The sequence below is a fragment of the Aegilops tauschii genome, chromosome 7, assembly GCF_002575655.3.
Source record: "Aegilops tauschii subsp. strangulata cultivar AL8/78 chromosome 7, Aet v6.0, whole genome shotgun sequence".
NCBI lineage: Eukaryota > Viridiplantae > Streptophyta > Magnoliopsida > Poales > Poaceae > Aegilops > Aegilops tauschii.
Window position 1 is genome coordinate 633,933,413 of NC_053041.3, and position 20,009 is coordinate 633,953,421.

Consider the following 20,009-nt stretch of genomic DNA (forward strand, 5'->3'; position numbering starts at 1 on the left):
TCCGACACGAACCCTTCAGTTCAAGGACACCCAGCAGCACCTCAATTATATGAGCCCACTACTAGACATACTTGACGTGCGAAGGTGCAACATCGGGGATGGCAATTCACTTGATATTCATGAGGGATCTTTATACCATTCTAACATGCATAGAAAACAAGAAGCATAACAATCACAAATGAACATATATTGTGAAATAGTATGGCTCCTCCATGGATGTTTTCTAGGTCGGCTCCGACTCCGATGACCATCTAGAAACTCCATCTTGTTTGTCACGTCGGGACGCCAAGCCACCAACCTGATCTCCATTATCCAACTACTACAGCTAGTAATAAATTTTACATAGAGTCACAAGTCGACATGCAGGTTGTTATACAATATAATGACAGCACTTTGGCTCCTGTCGGCTGACAAACATGACGTGCAGGCCATGTATAAATTACACACATGCATCACATACACATGAGCCATACTATTCACATCAAACCTGCAAAACAAAGTTATGCATAGAATCGCATTCTACCGGTTTGTGTGTCGGGTACGAAATACGTTTTCGGAAATCACAGAGCACACCTGCACTCCGATCACGCCGATTTTCTGATCTGACCGATCTCATCCATCGCGAATCTGATTCGGATTTACGTTTCACTATTAACCCCGATGGCGGATAACCGACCGGTAGGGATAGGTTGTGTCACGACCTCATCGATACCGATTGACAGAAAACATAGCCTCATCGATCCCCATGTGCAGTTGATCTCACCAACCGTGCACACAACCGATCTCATCAACGACAACAGATCTCACCTGCCGCCTCCACATATCTAATATGCATACGATCTGAAACCAAATCCTATAGCAGAGGCTCTGATACCACTATTGGGTTATATGGTAGGGTGCGTCGACTGCAAATTAAAAAAATTCCTACGCGCAGAACAACCAAGAACATGCTACGGGAGATGGATCACAGTTCGTTACCACTAGACGCGCAGTGCCGTGCAGCGGAAGAAGAGTTGGGGCAGCGCGTCCGCGTGGATCGTCTCCTCCTCGTCCGATCTCCCTTGAGCAGCCTGTCGTCCGATCCCACGTACAAGTTCGCCGGAGCGGCGCAGATGCACCGCCTCTAACAGTATCCGCGCATGCAGGAGGAACACTGTGCGGCGGACTGCTAGGTCCGATCACACAGTCGGCGGCGAGTGGAGGTGTCTATTCGCAACACATGCAAACCCTAGTGACAGCGCCGAAGCAATCAACCGCATGAGTGTGCCGGACCCCACTTTATATAGGCGTCCGTCACGGGCTCAACACGTGGGCCTCGCACGGACCCTAAAGCCCAGAAGTCTACTCGGCCACAATCCGGATACAGCTCGGATCACGTCCGACCAGTGTCCCCGTATCGGACCTCGTAGGTTCCTTCCCTTAAGCGCGTGACCCCTTAGGTTCAAGTCGGCTTGGTCGCAGTTCGGATCACCTCCGAACTGCATGGTTTGTAGCGGCCTCTAGCAAGGCATGCCGAACACCAAGCAGACTATGAAGCTGGTTAGCGAACCTGTACATCACACTTCCATTCCTTTTGCCACACGATATATGTTGTCAAGCTCAAGGCGAGTCTGTCATCCTTGTGCTAGCCCGACCTCTTTCTCGTTCCAGTGATACCGACCACTATCCGGATTATCTCATAATCCTTGTCGCATGTCCATGCTTATCCTGGACGGATCACACGAGGGGCCCATAGTATATCTCTCCTGATCGGAGGGGCAAACCCCATCTTGCTCGACCACGTCTCGCAGCATGGGTCTGGACAAGCCTGAAACCTACCTTTTTAACTATCCAGTCACGGAGTAGCGTTTGGTCGGCCCAAAGAAAGTCTGTCATCATCCCGAGTACATGCGCCAGCTCGGGTCTTAGGACATAGAACATATGTTGCACTAGAGACTCACAGATGACATATCGCTGCGTCTCATAGTTGGGTCTGTCCGACTCGGACCTTATCTCGACTCGGATCCGACTATGTCGAATCCGACCAGACCTTTCCAAGTCCATGTTATCCGGTTAGCATCCAATGCTCCATGGCTAGTGAGACCAAGCCATCGACCGTGTCATATGCTAGTCTAGTCGGCTGTGCGTCCACACAACCCTTTGGACTAGGGACCCTTTTAGGACAGTCATCATACAATGCATAGTCCCACAAACAAGCCACGTACTTGCTAATACGCATCATTGATAATGTCCAAGGACTATCTTTATTCATAAACACATAGGAAATATCATCATACATGATTGCCTCTAGGGCATATCTCCAACACTAAGCTTACAGATGGGTCTTGTCCATCACATCATTGTCTAATTATGTGATCTCATTCTTCAAATGACAACACATGTCTATGGTTAGGAAACTTAAGCATCTTTGATTAACGAGGTAGTCTAGTAGAGGCATACTAGGGACACTCTGTTTGTTTATGTATTCACACATGTACTATGTTTCCGGTTAATACAATTCTAGCATGAATAATAAACATTTATTATTGCCTCTAGGGCATATGTCCTTCAGTTGCTACACACTCGACTTCTTCTCAAATATGTGGCCATTTTGCTAACTCCGACATTCATAATTCCCATGCATGTTAGCGACTTCCACCAGCCTTCCTCCCTACCGATATATGCCACTATGCCTGTCACACGTCGGAGCTTCTCCTGCATCTCCGTAGGGAAAAACTTCATTTCACAAGCCCACCATGACACCAACCAAAATATTGGTTTCTTGTTCGCACCACAGGCGCGTAGACCAATGGAGTGTGTGGGCGATCACCACATATGATTGATGCCAGCTAGCGGGAGTTGCGACATGTGGAACCACGGTGAGATATTGATACACCTTCAATGTATCTATATTTTTGTCATGTTCATGTATATTAATATCATTTATATATAGTTTTAACACATATGCATACCAATCTCTCTCTCTCACTCACACACACACACCATCACACATACTGACACATACACACACACACACACACCAACACACAAACACTCACACCCACACACACCAACAACACAAACACTCACACAAACCACACAGAAAAAATTCGAAAAAACTGCAGAGGCCGCGTCGGCGAACTCTGCCTTGGGAAGCAAGCTCGGGGAGGCTGTTGGGCCATAGAGGGTAGAATCGAATGGGGACAAGGTGAGGAAGGAGGGGCGAGCCACGCCAATGCGGGCAAGGTACGCAATCACACTTGAGCCGGTGACCAGCGATGACAGAGTGCCAGCGGGGTGGTCTAGGGGCAACGGCGACGTTCGGATCTGGGCCACGGTGGAGGCGGAGCTGGGGCAGAGGTGTGATATAGGTGTGGAGGCGGGATGTGCCACGACGGGGTAGGTTATAAATTTAGAGGGAAAAGATAAAGGCGTGTGTGGCAAGTGGGTTATTTTTCTAAGTCCTCTGCCCACGATGGCTAGTGCCAGACATGGGGATCTCGATAGAGACAACCTTTCCCGAGAGCGTGACGAATAGAACTTAGCAAAGACCATTTTTTGTTATTCCCTTGTTCCATATGTTTTCTTTAAATTCATGTTTCATTTCTTTCTCTTATTTTAGTTTCTTTGCTCCTTTACCTAGGACCTTATGTAGATGGGGGGAGGTCTGCACTAAAGCCTTGGATCTTCTTGCGAGGCGGTCCGATTTGTGAAGTAGATGCCACTTCAAAGTTGTGTATTAAATTTTCCATCATTGCAAAACACTTGGATACCCATATTATGACCCCATGCAAAAGGAAGAATGCTTCTGACACTTCCTCCCATGATTTCATGCGCCACACTCTCAAATAGGCCCTACGGTGTCTAGCCCAATCTTTTCTTCTGAAGGATCCACTACATGTGTCTTTTAGTACTTGTTTGTGCTAAAATATGTTATAAGACCAAGAAAACTATAAACAGAGCCAACTGTAGCACGTGTTGGGTTGGGTGAACCGAAGGGGGAAAGTTCGTAGTAAATCACTGAATCTTCCTACGGATGGTCTGGTTTGTGAAGGACATGCCACTGCAAAGTTTGCTATTGACTTTTTCCTCATTACACAAACAATGGATATACATATTAGGATCCCACACAAAAGTAGAAGTGGCTCCAACACTTCCTCATGTGATTTCATATGCTCCACTCTCTGGCAGGCCATGTGGCGTCTAGCCATAGCTTTTAGCTAGAAGAGGCCACTCGATGTGACTGTTAGTCTTTCGTCATATTGAAATATGCCATAGGACCAGGACAAACCCAAATAGAGGCTAACTCCTACCAGTAGTTGGGTTGGGAGCATCAGAAAGTGGCCGGTGCACATTGAAGCCCTGGATCTTCCCGAAGGTCTGGCTCGTGAAGAAGGTGCCAGTTTAATTTTTTGCATGGAATTTTTTCCTCATTGCAAAACTCTTGGATACCCATATAAGGACCCCATGCAAATGAGTGATTTCAATACTACCCCATACAATTTGATCTGCCACCCTCTCCTTTGGGTCCCCTGATATCAAGATGTAGCATTTCTTGGGACGGGATCACTCCATGTGACTTTCAGTCTTTATTATGTCGGAATACATCATCGGATCATGAAAAACACAAAGAGAGGTCAAATCCTAGCAGGCATTAGGTTGGGGGTACCGGAAGGAGGGATGACCACACTGAATCCTTAAACCTTCCCGCGAGATGGTGTGGTTTGTGAAGGAGCTGCCAGTTTCCTTATTACACAATTCGGGGATACCTGTATTAGGACCCATGCAAAGGAGGAGTGGTTCCAACACTTCCTCGTGCGATTTGAGCCCCCTTTTTCGGCAAGCCCCATGGCGTCTAGCCCTTGCTTGCCTCTGGAAGGGACCACTTCATGTAATTTTAGTCTTTGTTTATGCTGGAATATATAATATTATCATGAAAAACCCATAGAGAGGCCAACTCCAAATTGGATTTAGGTCTGGGGTACTGGAAGGGGGAAGGTCGCAGTACTGCAAAGCATGCTAGGTGTGGCAGGTGCAAAGTGGGCTGCTGGAGCGGCGGAGGTGGGGAGCTCGCCGAAGATGTCGTCGAAGGCCATGGCGACTGATACCAAGTTAAAGATAAGATTGCCTCCCTGCACTGCTGTTCTGTTGATGCGAGAGGTACAGGTTACTTATACACAGAGGTCCTACGTCTCCCGTGACTATAGGCACGCAGGCCAGCATCATGGAGTGTTGGTTGACATCCTGTAAACTAGGAAAGGACTACAACGGATACATATGATACATGCGGTGTACAAGGAAAGGACTGTCACGTTTGACAGTTCTGCTTGGAACTAGGATGGTAAACCACGGCCATGCCCAATGCACACCAGCCATGCCTTGGACACCTGCACGCACGCATGCCCCATAGACAGATATGTGTACACCGTGCCTGGGCCACACACACACACACACACACACACACACACAGAGAGAGAGAGAGAGAGACACACACAAACTGGCCCTTGTCACACACGCATGGGCGCACATGCCTCACACTGGCGCTCTCGACCATGGCCGTGCACACGCGGATGCAGACGTCCAGCGATGCATGGTTGCACATCAAATGTGACCATGCGCGCAAAGAGTCTGCACGAGATTACACTGCTATGTGCCTAGATGAGCCGCCAGTGGTAGAACAACTTGCAGGATATTGTTGGTGCTACTTGTGTAAAGCACGCCAGTGGAGTTCGGGTGTCAATGAATGAACTGGCACGTAATTTCCTATAGATTATACTTCTCCACGACTCATATGATTACGCTTCCTATGGGGATCGATGCACCATGACATTCAATCATGTAGTTATCCCATTTATATGTTCTCACAATCAAGCGTTCAAAAATAGTCCTTAAAATGCAAATCACAATACATCATATGTTAGAATATGCATATGGTGAGATTTGAAAAATGCAACGCTGGGTTTTTTAAGACAAAAGAAACAGATGGCGTTATCCTGAAGGTGAACATATCAGTTACATAATTCCACGGAGAAAGATACAGATAACACACATCACTAACAGGATGTCCAGTGATTTTGGTAGCACCAGAATTATTAATAGAAATAGACAATGACTACTCTTGCCTTGATCTCTTTAATGGGGAGGTCACCTCATCACCATCCTCATCATCCTCACTCAAATCGTCAAGTGGAGTGATATACGTTGTAATTGCAACATCCTCATTCTCTGGCAACTGCATTACCGCCTCCACTTGCTGGAAACTCACATACTTCAAGCCAAAAATATCATGTTTCTTCTTGCATAGCTTCTCAACATGATCCAATTTTGGTAAGCTGATGTACATACCTCCATTGACATCAATGCATCGCGATGTAGCACTTGTCGTCGAAACGTGGTTCCACATCAACTTTGAAAACATTATTAACCGGCCCAACTTCAATCTCTAGCTGCATAATGGTGGCCATTGACAACGTGACTCTCAAATGCTCAGCACTATAGATTAAATGAAATTTACAATGTTGTGAAGTTAGCGAACACGAAGCATGTAACTTATAGTATCTTATTAAAGAAATGTATCATCAAAACTAGCAGCATATGCACATCCTCGATCGATATTAGAACTCGGATAAGGAAATCTGTCACAGATATAATAAATACCCAAAACTAAATAAATCAAACTGTGCAATCCCTACAAACATTCTCTTTTCACCTAAAGGGCAGTTTGCGTAAGATATCTTGAAAAAACACAAGAGATTGTGTTGTTGAAATATTAATACAAGCCAGTCCCAAAACCTGAAAATTTAATAAAAATACTACTTTTTAATTGATGAAGGTTTTCACAAACATCTCTAGGAACTACACGCGTCCAGAAACACCACGATCAGAGATAGAAAATACTAGTTCAATACTAGATCTATTCTGAAAATGAATAATGAAGAGTTTGTCAAGGATATGTATGAACTGAATAAACCCAAAAACAACTCCAGAAAAAAAAATCTAGATCTAATCAACTATGAAGGGTTTGAAAGCATATGGAGGAACCGAACATGCCAAAACACCATGATAAAAGATAGGAAATCCCAGATCTATTCTAAATATAAACAATGAAGGGTTTGAAAGCATATAGAGGAACTAATCCATCGGAAAAAACATGATAAAAAAGGAGTTAAAATCTTAGATCTATTCTGAAAATGAAACGGTGAAGGGTTTAAGAGAATTTGTAGGAACCGGATGCACCAAAAAACACCACGACAAAAGATAGAAAATCCTAGATCTGTTCTGAGAATAAGTAATGAAGGGTGTGACAAATATCTGTCAGAACTAAAGTTGCCTAGAAAACAACATGATAAAGGATTGAAAATCCTAGATATGTCGTGGAAATGAATGATGAAAAGGTCTAGAATCATCTGCATAGGAACCAAATGCAACCAGAAACAACATAATGATAAGCTGCTAGAAAAATCCTAGATCTATTTTGAAAATCCTAGATCTATTTTGAAAACGAATTTAGTGCCAATCTTTTTTGTGTAAAAATGAATGAAGTGCCCATCTTTGTGTTAAGCAACACATCTCTTCAAATTCTTGGGAAATAACATTCTACAAATGGGCGAACTCCGCAAAAAAGGTGGGATATTGGGTCGGGAAAAAAATCGTATCCATTGTCCAGACAAACTCACGAGCAAGACTGCAGAGAATTTGGCAAAAGATTGGACGTAAAATAACAGGGCACAAACCACATAATCAAGCTCGGCCAGAATTCCATTAAAATAATCAGCCTGGTGGCGTACAGTATGAAACCAGATCAAGCATGATTACGTGCATGCAAACGGGCCAGAGTTGCAGCCTACCTTTTCTTTTTCCCCCGTCGCATGGGCGCCATCGTCAACGGTCAGGTACCTACAGACAACTACTGCACGTTCGTTGCTTCTCACGTTGTTATGTGACGGGTTTATATGAAGCGAGCAGGCTGGAAAAAAATGGCAAGCCTTGAACGCATTGATAAGGACTAGAATAATGGGAGGGAAACAGCTAAGGATTTTGGCGCCGAGGCAAAATGGAAGATTGTCATTTAAAGGGAGCTCATTTTAGAAAGAGATAATGACAGGCCCATCGAAAAGAAAAGGGAACGCGTGGAAACAAGCTGTGAATTACCAATAAAAACATTTCTAACTAAACAATCATCCTAGAGAAGGACTTGCCCAGGACGTAAAAGCAAGCAATCATGAGAGTTTATTTTTATATACCAAGCACCAACTGCCCAGGGCTTATACAGTCTCATGCATGGGCTTAAATAACCAAGGCAGTTTTTTCCTCGAGAAAAGAAAAATGGGGCATCTCTATGCATTTATCGATAGAAAAGCGGTAATGAGAACTGGTGAACGTTCGTTGGGAGGAAGGCCCCAGCAAACGCCCGCACATCCATAGGATCTAGATCGCTCGGATGGCTGGTCCTGAAGAAATTTGTCCCAAAACAAACGAACAGCCGTGCACTAGCACTAAATCCGCCTGCAAATGTGCAGCAACCGGTCGCTGGATATTGACGTCCTAGAAGAAAGGATGAGTTTTGATGGACAGAAAATCAGGGAGGTGTTATATGTCGCCTTCAGCGAGTGCTGCTCGCCCGCACGTCTGCCTGATTGGGCCGGCTAAACCTTGTCCAAGCGCTAATTTATTTTTTCGGGTAAGCCTCATCGCTAGCTCTGCGCCAGTAATTTTGGGGCTGATGGGTGGCTGCCAAACTAAGTTTCCCCCTACCCTGCTTATTCTGGCCCCAAAAGAACTGGGCTACCAATGATTCGTTGGTTTCTTCTACTGATTGCTAGACTTTTACTTGTACATCTTTGATCACTAGCTTCTAGTTGGCTTTTCTTACAGCTACCAACGATTTGTTTTGTTTTTTGCATTTTGGTTTTTGCTTTTCGCACTCTATGTTATATTTGTTTATTTTCAAATAAAGACAAAGTTTGATTAAAACGTTATTTGAAAACATGTTCATGAATATAAGAAAATGTTCTCAAACTAGGAAACTTTTCTAGTATACGGTGAAAAATTCTTTAATATATAATGAATTATTATAAATACACTTTGTGCATTTTTCGTATATGCACTGAACATTTATTTAATATGAACTAAAAAATATTTTAATCTACAGTAAACCTTTTATGTATGGTGATCTTTTTTATATTATACACTAAACTATTTTAAAAAACATACCGAACAATTGTTCGTGCATTCAAAACAAATCGTACAATAATAAAGTATTCACAATATTAAGAACTTGTCAGATGATTCAAAAAATATCACAATTTTTAAATGTTCACAAATTTAAAAAGAGTCATTAGTGTAAAGCTAATGTAATGTGCATGTGGACGATGCCATTAGTGTCTATGATATGGGTAGGTAATTGTAAAGTCCTTGGTGTTGTTATGTGCCTGTGTGAGCTGTATGGACATCAGCACCACAGAAAACAAAAAACATATATGATATTGAAGGGACGAGGTGAAAGTTGAGTCTCGCCACAGTAATTCTGTTTGGAGTGCACCCCAAAACAGCTACCGACCTACAACCTTCGAATATGGGGAATGAACCACGAAAGTGCATATGGTTTTCGGGCTCCACGGAACTTGATATTGTTTTCAGCAAAAATACATTTTCTACCTCTTAAAAGAAAAATCTGAGAAAGCATACACGTAAGAATGTATTTAGTATATACATACGAAATTTCATGAACATGCATGTTTATATGTGATCTACACAAAAAGACAGATATATAGATTAAAATAGTTTTTTCCTTAGTTGTGTTTAGGTCATATTTTTTGGGCATGCAAACAATCATATTATTTAGTAAAAATTTACTCATAGTCTGAGCACAAGTATATGTATTTTAGGAAAACATTGATATTTTTTTGATACTTTTTAATAAATGGGCTCCCTGGAGCTCGTCCTATAGAACACAAGTCCCGCCTTAACCGCTCTTTTTGTAGCATGTACCCTCTAGAAATTATGTAGTGGAAGGATGTGATGGCAATTCTGGTGGCTAGAGGGCATATTTTACTCTCTAGCTTTCATATTGGCGATTATTATAGAGGGCGGGGGCATACGGTGACTCTGCTAGAGTTGGTATAAAGGTTAGTAGGTGTCATTTCTCCTCTCACGACAGGTTCTTGTGTGTAGAGAGAGAGAGAGAGAGAGAGAGAGAGAGAGAGAGAGAGAGATGACTCGTTGCAGGTTGTTATGGGTGTTCATTTTAATGTACAACCTTGATTCTAGGTCCTTGAAAATGGAGCTTTTTTTGAATCGATAATTTGATATGCATGAAGGCACATGCTTTGTGTTTTCTGGTGGGAAAAAAGCCTTCGTTGTTCAAGCCCATGAAGCTATATAAGCCTTGAGCCGTGTGCTCTTCCTACAAATTTTATCTCTCCTGATTGCTTGATTTTGCGTCCTGTACAGCTCCTTCTCAGGGACTAATTGTTTAGGAAGAAATTGATTTATTGGTACTAATTGATAGCTTGTTTCCACGCATTTGATTATCTTGATTCTTGAGGCCTGCCATTATCGTTTTCTAAAACAAGAGCCCTCTTTAAATCAACAATGTTCCATTTTGCATTTGCGCCAAAAGTCCTTAGATGTTTGCCTCCCAAATTTTTTGTCCTTATCTATACTATCAAGACTTTCCATCTTGATTCGATTGGCTGACTTTATATAAACAGCTAGACACACCATATCGCCTCCACCAAAATCCATCACATCAGAGCCTGAGAAGCAACTGGGGCAGTGTAAGTGCGTATACACCTGACCGACGATGACGCCGATTCCATGATGGAGAAGGAACCTCATACACGGCAAGCCATGGTAGACTGCAACTCTTGGTATCTTGCATGTTTTCATGCAGGTAATCATGCTCGGTTTGATTTCATGTTGTTAAAGTGCCATTCACATTTAACCAATTTATATGATGCATTTTTGTCCTTGATAATATGTAATACGCACTTTGGTATATCTTGTTTTTCAGGAGATTTCAGTATATTTGTAATGCTTTCCTACTCTTAGAAATGACTCTCACCTGGTCACCCGCCGTCTCCGGCTATAAGAGAATGGTTAATAATATAGCCAGCTGATGGCTATATTGAACCGCCATGTTATCTACAGCCACTAGGTGCGTCCTCCTAATCACCTCGCTTGTTCAATGGGTCATCTCTTCGTTTATACTATATCACATGATGCAGTAATTCCGGATAATTGAAAATGGATGATGGATTTGAGATACCGATCATACTCTTTGAACGTACCAAAACAATTTGGTCAGAATTGAGATGAGGGTATTAATTTGAGATATCATCTCTAGGACCCACTTCTGGAATACAAATGATATCATCTATAGCTCGAACATCGGGTGAGAAAATAACCAAAAAGAAATCCAAGAAAGTAGACTGGGTCATGTGCCAGGCCACGAACAGATATATTGACATTTGTCAATGGAAAAAGTAGGAAGCTTCATGGAGGAGAATGAAAACAAATATATATTTCTTTCTCTTCTTTGTACACGATATATCTTTCTTTCTCTCACTTCTTTGTAAGAGACTTGCTTCGGTAGACCCCCTCACAAACCGTATAAAGGGCAGCATGGTCATTTGACGTATTGTACGTTGACGTACACAGCCGATCCGCACGACACACACACCCCTCCTCCTGGGCCTGGCTAGGTGCCAAGTTGTTTTAGTTTTCGACAAATTTTGCATTTTGGGAGTTTTTCGCGGGCAAAAAACTCATAAATGGCCGAACTTGTCACAACTTGCATACGATTTTGGTAATCGTTCAAATCTGACCTGGATGCCTACCATGGGCATTCCCACCTACTTGCAAGATTTGGGATCATTTGAAGGATGTACAAACATAGACCATGTCCAACGGAGGGTGCCCGGCTAGGCCAAAAGGCTTCATCTGAGAGCACGATGTTTCCCGATATCCTTCAAATGACCCTAATTTTTTTTCTATGCCTTGTATGACTAATTCAAGGCACCATGCCAAGTTATTTTGGTTTTTGATAAATTTTGCATTTCTTGGAGTTTTCTCGGTTAAAAAATGGTCAGACGTGTCGCAACTTGCATAAGGTGTTGGAAATCGTTCAAACCTGGCATGAATGCCTACCATAGCCATGCGCTTACCAAAGTTGGGGTCAATTCAAGAATTTCTAAAACTAAACCATGTTTAATGGTGGATGTCTAGGTATGCTAGAAGGCTTCGTCTGAGAGCATGTTGTTTCTCCACATCCTTGAATTGGCCTAATTTTTTTCATGACCTTGTATGATCAATTCAAGACATCATGCCAAGCTGTTTTGGTTTTCGGTAATTTTTGCATTTTCTGGAGTTATCTCGGTCAAAAAAGGTCGATACAATGACCAAACGTCTCGCAACTTGCATACGGAGTCGGAAATCGTTCGAACCTGACATGGATTCCTACCATGGGCATCCCCACCTTCTTGCAAAAGGTTGGTTCATTTCAAGAATATCCAATACTTGACCATGTCTAACATAGGGTGTCCGGATAGACAGAAGGCTCCGGTTTTGGGAACCTTTCAGAACGTTCCTGAATCACTTTTCTGACTGGTTTCCCTTTTAATATTTTGTTTTATATTTTTGTTTTTCATGTTTATTTTTATTCTTTTCTGCTTATTTTCAAAAAAAAGTTCACATTTTTTTTCACAAATTCAATAAAAGTTCCCGATGAAAAACATTTAGAAAATCTGTTTATTTTTACCATGTTTGAGAAAACATGTTTCTTGATAACAAGTGTGTGTGCATTAGTATACATGTAGGCACGGTAAACAAATGCAAGTTTTCTTCCATCGATACAGTAGTTGACCCTTATACATTTCCTGCTTCTAAATATCACGAGCGGTGGCGTAGTCTGGTGGCAAAGAGTGTAATCAGGATGATGAGTTTAAAAAATTTGTTCCCAAATTCAAAAAATATTCTTGATTACAACAGTTGTTCACAAATTCAATAAATGTTTGTAGAATTTCAAAATAATGTTCGCACTTTAAAAAAATTGTTTGTAGTTTTCTAAAATGTTCGTGCTTTCAGTTTTGTTCCTGTTTTTTGAAATGTTCTACTTTTCAATGTTTTTTTCCTTTCTAAAACAAATGATTGAGATTCCAAAAAAATCACGTTTTCACAAATGTTTTATTTTTTAAATCACAAATTTGAAAATGTCGCATTTCCCAAAAGTTGTTCACAATTTCAAAAATGTTATCATTTTCAATTTTGTTCATTTCCTATTTCCAAAAAACGTTCACATTTTCACAAAATGTTCTAGTTTCTTTTAATAACAGATTTTTAAATGATCGTGTTTCTAAAAAATCCAAAAAGCAAATGAGATCCGATTTTTAAAAAAAAATCATGGCTTATGGTTCATATAGACCGGGCTACCTTTTTGGACACCAAATCTCATTTAGTATTGTGGCTACCAAAATTGTAGACTGGCGCGAGGTTCCAAGTTCGTTCCCTGTCGCACACTTTGGTTTATCTTAATTTTCTCAGCTCATGTTTTAAGTTTTGCCCGGACATTAAGTTTCTTAATGTTTCGCGTTGATAATTTAACATCAAAGGACCGAAGGCACAGCGGGCACCAACAAATGGGCCGGCCCAGCATAAAACATCGGCTACTTGCCTGGTATGGTACGCAGGCTATGTATTGGAGGTCTTCACGTGGAGGACGTACTTTAAAAAAAGACCATAGTATCCTTTTTTATGAAGGGGTATAAAGTAATCTCAGCCATTGATGTGTTTAAGGGGGTCTACCGAAGCAGAAGTGTCTTTGTAAACAAGAGATTTAATGGTGCCATTCAATCACAAGTATACGAGTGCACACCCTCTCCTTGCCCGGTCAAAGCAAGTAAAAAGACACTCTCTCCATCTCCATTCAACAGAAAAGACCAAGAGCCTCTCCTTCGTAATTCAGAGCATTTCGTGGGAAAACGACAAAATAAAAGAAATAAAACAGGAACAGAGCCGTGGTTTTTCTCTCCTCTCATCGATGGAACCATAGGCCAACGTAAATACTGTATATGCACATATTATGGAGTAGAAAGTACTTTATGCAGTGCACACACGCACGATGGCAGAGTGGCCTTCCACCTCTCCACCGCTAGACTTCCACCCCTCTCTCCTATAAATAGCCCCCTGGATCCTCTAGCCCTCTCACCACTGCAGTCTTTCTCTTCTCCAATCCACATTGTTCTGTTCAGGGACGATTTTAAGGGGGGGGGGGGGGGGGGGGGGGGGGGCGGGGGCTAGACCCCCCCCCCCCCCCCCCAACGATCTCGTTATCCCTTGATAGCGATTAGTTAGGAGCGATATTTTTCCTCGTACACACACAATTTCTAGTTGTCTCGCCCCCCCCCCCCCCCATGCTCTCATAGGCAGAGGCCCAGAGTCATGTACGCAGGCCGCATGTACATACACGGTACACACAACACCAAAGGCCCAAATATATCAGCAAAAGGGAAAAGAAAACACAGCCCACCGTGGTCCGTGGATGGAAGACAAGGAGTTGGAAGCAATACGCACGACCTACGCAGCGCCGCAGCGGCGTGTACCAGGTCTTCTGCTTCCTTTTCAATCTGCTCGTTCTTGCGATCCGAAAAACTTGCTCGCTGCCACCGGCCGCCTCTATAGTCTATCCTCTATGTAATCTCTCCATCCGTTCCGTTCAGAAGGGAAGGCCTCCGTCCGATCGTCCCTGAGACCCAGACGGCCACACTCCCCTGCGGCCCGGCGTATTCTGGCCGGCCACACTGATGAGCGACCAAACAAGGAAGAAAGGTTAGTTTTTTTGCAGCACCAGCATTAGAATAATTTCTGCCTTGGAATGTAATTGTAAGAATATAGACATTAAAAACTAATTAGAATTTTTTTATTGTCCAAAATTGTGTTCTGTAGACATGAAGAGGAAGAGAGCTCAATCAATCCATACTTATTTCAAGCCAATTGGTTCAATCTCCCAGCCATGTGAACATGGTGATGGTGCTAATACAAATGATGTGCAGCCTAGCGAAGAGAACAACCCTAGTCATGCTGAAGGTGATGCTCAAGATGTTCCAGTGCCAGAAGTTACAGAAGAAGCTACAGTCATAACCACAAAATATGATCGAGACCCAGGGAGGCGCCCTCAAATTTGGCAACTCCCTCCAGAAAAGCAAGATGATGCTAGGCGTTTTTACATATGTGATTGGGCCTACGAGCCCGAATTGGATAATTATGAATATAATGATAGAAGTGCTGTTCGTCGGCGATTCCAAAAAGATTGGTACACAAATTTTTGGTGGTTGGAATATTCGACTGATACAAAATGTGCCTATTGCTTGCCGTGTTTTCTCTTTTCGAAGAAGACAGTTGGGAAGTGTGGTTCGGACACATTCACTGTCAAAGGATTTGATAAGTGGAAGAAGGTTAACAATGGAAAAGAATGTGCTTTTCTCAAACATATGGGCACTACTCCCAGCTCTGCTCATAACTTTGCAGTTCGGTGTTACGAAAATCTGAAAAATAATCCAATTCATATTGACAAGGTGATGAAAAAGCAAACTAAGCAAATGGTTCTTCATGCAAGACTGAGGCTTAAGACTTCTATTGATGCCATGAGGTAAGAAACATATATTTAATTTAAGACAATTTTCTTAATACATTACATCTAATAATTATTCTCTATTGATTGCATCAGGTGGTTAATGTTTCAAGCATGTCCATTTAGAGGAAATGATGAATCTGAGGATTCCAAGAATCAAGGTAATTTCAAGGAAATGATTAAGCTTTTGGCTTCTTATAATAAGGATGTACAAGAAGTTGTACAGAATGCTCCTAAAAATGCAAAGTACACCTCCTCAACTATTCAGAAGGAAATTGCTAGCATAATTTCACGAAAAGTGCAAACCTAAATTAAAGAAGAAATGGGTAACAGCAAGTTTGCAATACTGGTTGATGAATGTCGGGATGAGTCTAAAAAAGAGCAGATGGCAGTAGTTGTTCGGTTTGTGAACATAGAAGGGTTGATAAGGGAGCGTTTCCTTGATCTTGTTCATGTTAGTGACACTTGTGCTTTGACTCTCAAGAATAAAATCATTGCTGTCCTAGTTGATAATGGGTTGAATGTGCAAGATATTAGAGGCCAAGGGTACGATGGAGCAAGTAATATGAGAGGGGAGTGGAATGGGCTAAAGGCTCTAATTCTCCAAGAGTGTCCTTATGCTTATTATATCCATTGTCTAGCTCATCAACTCCAATTGGCTTTGGTTGCCGCTTCAAGGGAGGTAAATGAGGTTCACAATTTTTTCCAACATGCAAATTTTGTTGTGAATACAGTTAGTGCATCTCCCAAACGTAATGATGAGTTACTAGAAAACCAGGCAGCTCAAATTGCTAGACAGATTGAATTGGGAGAGCTTGACACTGGAAGAGGGGCTAATCAAATAGGATCTTTACAAAGGGCCGGGGACACGAGATGGAGTTCACACTATAAGTCAATCAAAAGTTTGCTCAAGATGTTTGCTGCAACTATTTCAGTTCTAAGAAGTGTAGCAACTGATCGCTCAGCTACAAGGAATTCAAGAGGAGACGCTGCAGGTGCCCTGAAGATATTAAACACATTTGATTTTGTCTTCATTCTGCACCTAATGGAAAGAATTATGAAAATCACGGATATCTTGTGTGTTAAACTTCAAAATAAAAGTTTGGATATTGCTAATGCACTGGATTGTGTTTCTAACACAAAGTCGTTGCTTGCTGAACTGAGACAAGATGGATGGGAAAGTCTTTTTGAAGATGTCAAATCATTTTGTGTGAAACATGAGATTGATATCCCGGACATGGATCAAAGGTATGTCTCTTTCCCTATCTCTATGTTCATTAAATGCCAATGTAGAGATTTAGTCACTTACAAACTTACTCATTATTGTCTAAATCATGCAACTAATTCATGTTTTTCATATATATTGCAATTATAGGTATGTTGATGTAACAAAATCAAGAAATAAGCATGACAACACCACCGTTATCCATCATTACAAAGTAGATGTGTTTAATGTTGCAATAGATCAACAAGTGATAGAGTTGAATGATCGATTCAGTTCTCAAGTTACGGAGCTTCTAGATCTTTGTTCATCATTGGACCCTAGACATGATGCCTTCGACAAGTCAAAGATATGCACTCTAGTGGAAAAATTCTATCCTGCTGATTTTACTAGTCAATAAAGAGATCGGTTGGAGTGTGAATTACCACATTTTCAGCTTGATACATTGAACCATCCAGAGATCAAAAATTGCAAATCACTTGCTGATATGACAAAAGGGATAATTAAAACTGGCAAGTCTTCTGATTATCCTATGGTTGAGAGGTTGTTACGATTAGTAATAACTCTTCCGGTGTCAACTGCAACAGCAGAGCGAGCCTTTTCCGCAATGAAACTTGTCAAGACACGTCTTCGAAGTAAATTGGGAGATGATTTTCTTCGTCATTGCACTATAGTCTACATTGAGAAGGAAATAGCAGCCAAGTTCAGCTCCGACGATATTATTGAGATATTTGATACTGGTGCTCGTAAATCCGACTTCAAATTAATAGATATGTAATTTTTATTCTTATTATGGAGCAACATACGTACATTGACTATTTTTATCTTCCAATATTTACTAAGTTATGTGACTATGTATCCAAAGATTTTGATGTTTTTTGTTCTTGCCCCCCCTATCTCTATTTTCTGGCTTCGTCCCTGGTTCTGTTCTTCCTGCCGCGAGGAAGCCATTGTAGGAGGTGGAAAAATCAGAGATCTCATCTAATAGAGGTTTTGGGTTGTGCTATTAGATTGTAGCGGGGTTTGTGTTGGTTAGCTCCCGTTGTTCTTAATTAGGGTTTTCTTGATGGTGTTTGCTTTGCCAGATCGGAAGAATTTCGGAAAACATGGCCGCGATGGGCGGGGACCAAAGACAGAGGATGGAGGCTCCCGCGCATGCTTGCCGTGGACGACGACTGCGTCTGCCTTAAGGTACTGGAGGCTGTCCTGCGCCGCTGCAAATACAACCATGAGTCTCTCTTGATCCCTCCACAATCGGACCCATAGTCCATTACAATGGGAGCCATGTGATCGTTTTCTGTCAGTGATGAATAATGCTTGGTCCTGTACAGCAACGACAGTGATGGATGGGATGAAGGCGTTGAAGATACTCAGAGCGGGGAAGCAGGAGTTCGACCTATTGAATATTGATCACGGACGTGCGCATGCCAGGCATGGACGGCTTCAAGTTCCTCGTGATGGATCTGCCCTTCATCAGTACTACTCTCAATGCTCAAACCAAGGTCTTATTTTTTCATTCTTTTTAACACGCATGAGCTGAGAATACTTTTACTCCTGAATTTTGGAGATGGCAAGGACAGCATGTGAGATCCTGCACCACCCATCCTTCGCTCGCCTCCCCGCTGCTGCTTCCATCGGCCCTTGCACCACCACCTCGCCATCTGCCGCAGCTGCACCTCTCCCCGTTTGCTCCACTTCCGCGCACGAGCTGCTGCCGTGCACAAGCTTTGGCCGATGCCAAGCGGGCTCCCCGGCCTTAGCTCTCTGCTCTTCGCCTACGAACACCAAGTGAGGCTAGCTTCCTCCTCCGGCCACATCAGCGCATGTTTCCTTCGTAGACCACCACCACCCTCTTGTCCCTCTCCCTATGACGAGAGGATCTTCACCACCCGACCCACACCTCGTACCTCCAACAGCAAGGCAATACGGCAGGGACGCTCCAGCGACTACCGGAATGCCAAGTGCGAGACGACCTCGGACATATACGGAAATTGTACAACTACCGTCACGAAGGCCGAGACTCCCATGTACTCGTCGGATCACCAAGTTCGTGTATCGACGCCGTGTGCTTTCTACCGCCAAGTACAACAACGACCCGAAGGCCCTAGGATTCGTCAAGTTTTCCTCTAAGCGTGAATGACTACCACCGCTTGGATTCAACAAGACAACCGTGAACATCTACACCGCACCGACTCGCTCCGGTCCAAAAATGCACGCTTTGAAGGTTTAACCCGAGACGGCGCCCGTGGACGAATGCATGTTTTGTATGCACCCTATATTTGCTCCGTGTCCGAATTGTTACGTGCATGATCCTCATTTGCAATGCCACCGACACATAGGACACCCGGTAACCGGGATCACCCCATCGACACTTTGGACGACACATCCATGCACACCCACACTTATTCTTTTGCGTCGATATCTCAATGAGTTATCGAAACCGGAACGTTGCCGTGGCACCATTTCCTTTTTAGCCGTCATGGGCCCCTTTCTTTCCGCCATGGCGACTAATGCTACATATCATATTATGCCACTATTTCCATAACATTGCACATAACTTGAATATGTCGTGCTCATGCATTTAATAGCTCATAAACCATGCATCGGACTAAAATGATCTATATATGTTAAATGCTTAGGGTTTTGTGTAGTTTTATAATTTCCAACCTACATCCATGTTATTTTTTTTCAAAATGTTGTTTGATTAAATATGCATAAATGTCTTGCTAAAATCATTTATTTCATAACTAAATATCCTTAGCTCCGAATTAAATAAATTATATATGTAACTTGACTAGAAAAATGCGTAGAATAACATGGTGCACTTACTTTGAATTTTTTACAATAATAAAATTTTGTTTAGGGAAGAACAGTACCAATTTCGAAAATTACATATGGGGATTTCCCTGAAATGTTATGTGTTGTTTCCGGCCTCATTTAAACTCGCCTAGATAGGTAGTTTAACTATGTTTCATCTCTTGCATGTTTAACAAAACTTAATCGTGTCATGTACATAGACGAGAGTGAACTAAATACTTGAATGTGAAGTTCGTCAATATGCAACTTGCTGCATATTGAGCAACACTTAATGTGTAGTATGTGGTTGGTGCATCTTGCAGTAACATGACTCATTAAACCGGACCTGGATCATACTCGATTGTGCATCATGCCATGATTATG

At 42.4% G+C, this 20,009-nt stretch overlaps 1 protein-coding gene across 1 annotated transcript in view; it reads left to right on the forward strand.

Moving 5' to 3' along the window:
* Window positions 1-18,239, forward strand: part of LOC123495015 (uncharacterized) — a 43,704-nt gene extending 25,465 nt beyond the window's left edge. Inside the window, exons 2-10 of the mRNA XM_073504632.1 lie at window positions 14,923-15,263; window positions 15,372-15,625; window positions 15,704-15,853; window positions 15,941-16,167; window positions 16,342-16,855; window positions 16,983-17,112; window positions 17,266-17,603; window positions 17,915-18,061; window positions 18,161-18,239. Coding sequence (XP_073360733.1) covers window positions 14,923-15,263; window positions 15,372-15,625; window positions 15,704-15,853; window positions 15,941-16,167; window positions 16,342-16,855; window positions 16,983-17,112; window positions 17,266-17,603; window positions 17,915-18,061; window positions 18,161-18,239 — 2,180 coding nt within the window. The remainder of the gene's footprint in view (window positions 1-14,922; window positions 15,264-15,371; window positions 15,626-15,703; window positions 15,854-15,940; window positions 16,168-16,341; window positions 16,856-16,982; window positions 17,113-17,265; window positions 17,604-17,914; window positions 18,062-18,160) is intronic.
* The last annotated feature ends 1,770 nt before the right edge of the window (window positions 18,240-20,009 follow it).